General features: G+C 40.6%; 1 protein-coding gene across 3 annotated transcripts in view; it reads right to left on the bottom strand.

Annotated features, from left to right (window-relative positions):
* Nucleotides 1–921: 921 nt before the first annotated feature.
* The window catches only part of OVCH2 (ovochymase 2), a 49,520-nt gene continuing 42,945 nt past the window's right edge, over nt 922–7,496 (bottom strand). For 2 of the 3 annotated variants that reach the window (XM_077321880.1, XM_077321882.1), the window contains 2 exons: nt 5,515–5,680; nt 922–1,966 (listed from right to left, as the gene is read on the bottom strand). In XM_077321880.1, the coding sequence (XP_077177995.1) occupies nt 1,947–1,966; nt 5,515–5,680 (186 nt within the window). In that variant the 3' untranslated portion in view covers nt 922–1,946. The remainder of the gene's footprint in view (nt 1,967–5,514; nt 5,681–7,496) is intronic. The other variant, XM_077321881.1, reaches the window with a different exon arrangement.

Genomic DNA, 7,496 nt, shown 5'->3' with positions numbered 1-7,496 from the left:
TGCAAAGGGCTGCTGGACAGAGTGAGGGGGGCTGACAAGGGAAAGATCTGCAGTCCTTGCAAACACTGGTTGCTAGTTCCAGCCCAATAGTATAAGCTATGCATTTGCATATGAAACCCTGGAGTTACAACTATTCAGTCTGTTAGCCTGTACACTTTATCTATATAATATTTATCTTAGAAACAATTTTTTATTTATAAATAGAAGCTTTTTACTACCTCATGTATTTCTAAGAGTTTTTTTTCTCCCATGAAACAATCATTTAGCATGATTCATAACTGACATGAATGAGAGTTGAGGGTCTTCAGGTGTGCATGTTTACTTCTTCTGCCCTTCCTTATGCAGCACAATCTTTCACAAGAAGCCACACTTTGTAGCTATATCTGAACCTCTAACTTGTTTCTTCTTTTTGCTGAAAATCAAAATAAAACCATAATTTGGAATCTTGGGGTGCAGGGAAAGGGCTCATGATCATAGCTCACACCACAATTTATGGTTTCCTGTGAAATTGGAAGCTTCTCATAACCAAAGCATGTGCAAATGGAGTGTGAGACTGGGGAGGCCTCATGTTCCTTCCTTTAATGAAGAACCGTGGCTTGTTGTTACAGGTAAATTATGTCACTGTCATCCTTCCCTCGGTCTCTGGAATTTTGAATGGTTGCTTCTATACCAGTAAAATCATATATATTACATTTGGAAATAGGGTTGCCAGCTCTAGGTTGGGGAAAACCTGAAGACTTTGTGGGTGGAGCCTGCAGAGAGCGGAATTTGGGGCGGGGACAGACTTCAATAGGGAAGAATGCTATACAGTCCACCTTTTAAGTGGCCATTTTCTCCAGGAGAACTGATCTCTGTTGCCTGGAGATCCCCTGGTCCTACCTGGTGACTGGCTTTCCTATTTGGAAATGTATATCAAATAAGTCACTCATAAAAATCCATTTATTTACAGGCATTATAAACATATCACAAATTAGCAATGTTATGTAATTTTTGTCACAAGAATCAACACTATAGTTATTAGGTAATATACATACTTGCATGTACAAAATCCCCTGCCCTTCTAACACTTTTAAGATATTCCTCCCACCACTCTTTCTGGGGCAGCTTAGCATGTACAAACACTTGTGAATCCATTTTCAATACAAAGTTTCTTTTATTATAAAGCTGAGTATAATCTATGCAAACACAATTCTGTTAACCGTACTTTATGGTACTGAATATATACAGAAAGTGAAACAGGAGCCTACCAACTAAATCTTAATTAATGAAATACTAATTCATGTTTAAATGTAAGAAGGCCATTCTGTATCTTCCCATGGAAACGTGTTTCCTCTCTCATTGCTTTTTTGAAATAACTGAAATGGGTAATGTCACCTGGTTGGAGGACAAATAATCAAGCATATTAATGTATTTAAAATGCAATTGCACATGGTAACATAATAATACATTCATTTGAATTTCTGATTAGTATGTTAATGCTCTAGCCCTGTTCACACCAAAATCAATGTACAGCAAACATGTTATCTTTCCCCCTCCCCCCTCCCCCCAACATATTATAGTCACAGGCAGGGTCTGCCTCAACCTCCTTGCACTCAGCTAAAGATGTGTCTGACTGGTTATTCTGTCATTCAGTCAGACAGTAACAGAGCTGTATACACACATGCAAAACAGGTAGAGCTGGGTCATGGATTATAGATTGCAGAAGGGATCCTGTTTTCACCATCCACTCTTAAATCAATAGAAGCGTTACGGAGTTCTCAAAATGCAGTCAAGCTGTTCACGTCCAAAGCCACACAATATTGCCTATTCATAGAACATGCAGCTTTAAAAATTAGTTATGAAACATGTAATCCATAACTGCTAGTTACAGGATTAAAACAGGTTACGTAGAAGAACTATACCAGCATGGAATTGATGTGATGCTTTGAAAGCTTCACTGAAGATTTTCACACTGTGTTGGATGAGTCTGCAAAAGTAGCAATGCAGTTAGTTTAGCTGTTCCAGGAAACAGTAAAGAAATCACCAACAATTATGTTTTTGCTCTGGCCGCCAGGAAGATCTGAGCCAAAGCTTTCTTACAGGTGTCCCCACCTTGATACACCGTGTTTCTTTTAAATTGTAACTCATTAGTCCTCGTCTACAATTTTATTTATTTGTTTGTTTGTTTATTTGATTTCTATATTGCCCTTCCATATGGCCCAGGGCAGTTTATGTACGCAATATTGGAGAAATATTGTTTTATCCGTATTTGTACCATATTGTTTTTAATTATGTTTTGTAATGGCCTTTGGCTAAACACAATAAATGTTATCGTATCGTATCGTACCAACAATTATGACCCAATCAGCATTGTTTAATTACTATGTAAAGTAATTGCTTATTACTTTTATTACAATTATGGCACTGTCAGCAAAATTATAGTAAAATACAATTGTAATAAAATACAATTGTGTATTACAATTATGCCACCATCAGTATTGTTTAATTACTATGTTTAATTAAAGTTTAAATACTAAGTAAAGCAACAGACACAAGGAAGCTCCTAAAGTTGTCAGGCCATGTGTAATGGATTAGAAAAGATTCTAGTGGGCATTTTATACCAGCATTCCAATCCTAATATAAAAGCAAGCACAGTCATCAGCCCAGCTCACCATTAATCCAAAAGGGCCACTGATCACGAGGACAGTGAAAGATTTCAGTGGCAGAAGGGAGACAGGGGTGTAAACTGCACTGAGCTTTTATTCCAACCCCAGATCGATTCAGTCCCTGCCCTCTACACAGAATGCGATTTCCGTTTGGATTTTGGCCGATTTAAAATTTCCTTCTACAGCAAGAAGGATTGATCCGGTGTGACCCTACCTTTATTTTGCGATATCTCAGACTGCTTTTAATCCTGAATATCCATTTGGGAAAGAAAGCTCCATGGTAGAGAACCTCTGATAGGCTACACCTGGTCATGTGACATGCTTGCCTTAAAGGAGAAGCCCCTAATTTCTCTCAATTTCGGTCGGTCCTGGATTTTTCCTCCCTCCTCTGCCTTTTTCGATCCTCTCCCCCTCCCCTCCAAGAAAAGAAAGAGGCTCCCTGCTTGGCTCCTTCTCCCCCCCCCCTTCAAGAAAAGAAAGAAAGAGGCTTGGCTTCCTCCCCCCTTCTGAACTACCCTAACCACGTGCAGAAGACTTTCCTGTTTCAATGGGGGGGGGGGGAGAGAAAGAATCGAGTTCAAAGCGATCTGAATTCAACAGGATTGACAATGGAATAAAGAAAGTAAGTGCAGACTCTGCCTGGAACTGAAAGAAGAGGCCAGAGAAAACTGGAATAATATATAACGAAAATGGAAAGGAAAAGAGAAAACGGAACTCACGAAAGTTTAGAGAATAGTTTTACAGTTTAACAGAGGTTGCAAGTGGTCCAAAGTAAAATCTTTAAAAGTATCTGTTATTTTGTATTATATTTTAAGTCTCCCATCAGTGTTACCTAAAATAATGTGCAAGCATTTTTATCCTGGGTCCCCAACATGCTTGTGGGCACTATGACACTCACTGGGTGATGCCGTACCAGTGGCACCACTCTGTCCTGCCGCTGGTGCATTGCTGCCTAGCTGCATGCTTCACAGCATACTGTGTCCCCATGGGAGAGAGAAGTCCCCCCAGGGAACGTGGCAGCGGCAGGTAGGTTCTGCCATGTGGGAGGCCAGCTGGGGGTGTTGAAGTTTGCTGGATGGTGGGATTGCTTTCCACACAATCCCACTGTCCTGCAAATTGCATGAACAATGCCCTGGTTCGCTCTGGGGTGCCATGAAGCACCGCAAAGCTGTCCAGGGCATTGTTGAGTGTTGTAATAACTTGCATTTCTGCAATCTCCCTTTCTAGCCTGTTCTTGAAGTTTCTTTGTAATACAACAGCTACTTTTAAGTCCCTTATAGAATGTCCTGGAAGGTTGAACCTTCCACTCAATATTTTGACATACCCTGGACTCAACAAGGACAAAGGTTTTTTATCTCACTATGCATGCTAACCTTATGTATCTTTTGTGTCCACATTCCTCACAATTTATTTTAATTGGTATTATGTGACTGTTATTACAAAACTCAATACTATGACATACCCAGGACTCAACAGAGACAAAGGCTTTTTTATTCATGCTAACCTTGTTCAACTTGTGTGTCCATATTCCTCACTATGCATTTTATTTGTGATAATATGACTGTAAGATATGGCATTGTACTGGAATTTTGAGTTTGACTCCCTGTCCTTGGGAAGTGACCAGCAATTCCCTGGGAGGAATGTCTCACAGTTGTATGGAGCAAGCAACATATGGGGAGGTGATAGTCTTTGATCTATAATACCAGCATTTTGGTTTCTCTTTGTAAAGTACACTGAATTCTAGGGGATTGATTGGCTGTTTTGACAAAGGATTATCATTGGCTGTATTTGGTTGTGACACAGATGTAGCAGAATTGATTTTTGCTATATATTCCCTGTCATGTAAGAAGATCATAGTCTGACGAAGGGTGCTTGCACTCGAAAGCCCATGCCTTGAATAAATCTTTGTTGGTCTTAAAGGTGCTACTGGACTCTGACTGGACTTTTATCACACTGTGTTAAAATTTCAAAAATGTCTGCCAGCTTAAAAATGTTGAGGACCCTTGATTTATATTCTTCAGAACTCTTAATTAATCTAGATGCCAAAAGAAGCAAGGCAATGGGGGGGGGTGTTTAGACCTTGTTGTTAAGTCCTCTTGTATGCTTTCTTTGTGGAATGCCAGACAGATTTGAACACAAATGTGTGGTGCTAGCTTAATCTTGTGATGTCAATCAAGCATCCAGAGTGACACCTAGGAAGGAATGCAAAAATCCTAACTAGTTTTCCACTGATGGAAGACATTTCCACCAGTGGAAAAGCAGGAGTGTTTTCCTCCATCCCACTTTAGACTCAAATTTGGCCCCTGTGATTTCCTAAGGAGAATCTAGGGAAGAGAGATAGGAAGGTTTATTTCTGTTAATATCGTTCATGTTACATATGATCCATCCCATAAAATCAAATTGGCCCTTTGGTCAAAAATCTCATGCAAGAATTATGTAGATTTCAAGAGATTAGAATTTTTGCACAAATACTTCTTAAAAGAAAATATAATATGAATTCCAAAATCACAGGTCAAGGCTTCAAGTATGAAGACTGGTTTGATCATGACACCAGTCTTCCAAAGAGGCAACAGTATCAATGTATGGCAAGAAAAAATGATCTGGCACACCAATTTATTGCGACCTAAGTTGTCATCAACCATGAACATTAGGTTCATAAAGTGTTATTTTCAGTTAAGACACCCACAGGTACAGAGAAGAAATGTAAACAGTGGGGCCAAAAGGCTGAAAAGCAAAGGAAATGACATTCCTATGCCAAGCCCAATGTGAATGCCAGGGTTTCTGTTCCTGAAAATGGCGTCCCTTAAGATCACAGGTTTCCATATTACATTGAGTAACTGTTGTTATTGAAATGAATGTGGAGACTTACTGGTTCCAGGAATGTGCTGATTGATCCAATCAATGAAAGAGGCTACATTTGTATACACTCCAGGGTAGTCTTTCCTTCCACAGCCAAATCCCCAGCTTATTATTCCATTAAGAGTATAGTAACTTGAATCTTCTGAAGAACAAACTAGTGGGCCTCCGGAGTCACCCTAGAGAAAATGGATATTCATTGAGCTGGAAAAGAATATTTTCAAAAGGCATGGATATCTTATACATTACAAGAAGGGGAACCATGAGGACTTAAGGGGGAGATGTTTCTCAGTATCCCCCTCCCCATACTATTTCTTTCCCTCCCCTGCAGCTCCTTCAACCTCTTCCTTTTCCCTGACTACTTCTCTTCCTTTCTCCCCAGATGGCCACTGAGGTTTCACAAAGTATCTTGCAAGATCTCAGTAAACATTTATTTCTTAAAGCTTCTTTACAGAGCTCAGCGAGCCATTGAAACCCCTGCTTTATGTGCTTCACAAACTGCTACAAACTGGAAGTTCATGGCAGTTCACAAACATTGGTGAACCGCAAAATGATCAAAATTAATCACAAAGTTATATTTGTGAGCTGGTTATTGCTCATCCCTATTTACATGTAGCCATGACTACACAAATTTCTGCAGCGAGGCAAGTAGTTCCATGGGACTGTTTCTGGTTGGAAAACATAGCAGAGAGGAAGGGTTAAAACTCTGTAAGGAAAAAAGTGGAGGGAAACCATATGTGTTGTTGTTGTTAGTTGCGAAGTCCTGTCTGACCCATCGCGACCCCATGGATAATGATCCTCCAGGCCTTCCTGTCGTAATGTCCAGGGCATATTCTGCATTGAATTATTTTTCCCGCATTCATTCTTACCGATCTCTGTTCGATTTGGGACCGGACATAGTAAGTGATCTGCAACAAACAGTTTCCCTAAACTGAATCAGCCTTCAGTCGCTTTCGCCATCTGCATCTGGGTGGCCTCACTTACCCGACTGTAGTCCTCATTAGTGCTTCTCGATCACACCACCCTTCCCCCAGTTTGTGGAGGGCTGCCAGGAAATTTAGCGCCTACCCCACCACTTTAAAGCAACCTTGTGCTTATCTGTCCCCCTCCCACTCCTTCCCTCCCCCTCCCCCCATGCATAGCAAGATGTAAGGGCCCCAGGGCAGAGTGAGCATTTGAAATGCGTGGCTGAGGTCAAAGGGGGGGGGGGGTTGCAAGTGCCACTGAGCTGGAGCTCGGAGAAAAAGCTCTGTAAAATGTATGTTCAGATTAGTGAGCAGAGAGTGGAGAGTAGCATAAAATGGCGAATAATGGAATGATATCCATCTCTCAACAATCCCAAGCAAAAGATCCAAAGGATAGCCCTTTCTTTTTGTGTCCGCGACTTGACCAATCAGCAAGAGACAAGCATGCTACGTCAGCATTGTAAACAAGTTCACAGCATTGTAAAAAAGTGGGGGAGTGCCAGTTAATCTGAAGCCACGGACATCTACACTTTGATCTATTGGCCTACCGGAGCACTTTAGTCAGATATCCTGGAAAATAAGCGCTCCCTGATATTCTGATGAAAAGTTAGGGTCTATGCGGGTCAAGGTATGGAGGTTGCAGATGGAAAATTTCCATCAACCAAAATCAAAATGGAAATCAATTTCAGTGTAGATGGGAGGAATTTAATCGATCTGGGATTGCACTAAAAGCTTTGTGCAGATTCAGCCCAGATGGGCAAGTGTGTGACAGGATATGCTAGATAGGTAATAGTACCTCAAATCCTAATAACCGAGCCCTTCAAATTATTCTCCCTTATAAAATGTCAAAGATATTTTGACTTAAAATGACCCCCCAAAAAACCCACCTCATCCTCAGAGGAGCCCACTTTAGCAATTCCACTATCATCACCTCAGTATCCATATAAGAGTTTCATAACAAGTGAGCTCCTGGCTGTTCATAATGCATATAGAATCATAGAATCATAGAATCATAGAATCATAGAATCAT

This window comes from Paroedura picta, chromosome 2 (genome assembly GCF_049243985.1).
Source record: "Paroedura picta isolate Pp20150507F chromosome 2, Ppicta_v3.0, whole genome shotgun sequence".
NCBI classification, from domain to species: domain Eukaryota; kingdom Metazoa; phylum Chordata; class Lepidosauria; order Squamata; family Gekkonidae; genus Paroedura; species Paroedura picta.
The sequence above is the reverse complement of the archived record's forward strand: the minus strand, read 5'-3'. Positions and strand labels throughout refer to the sequence as shown.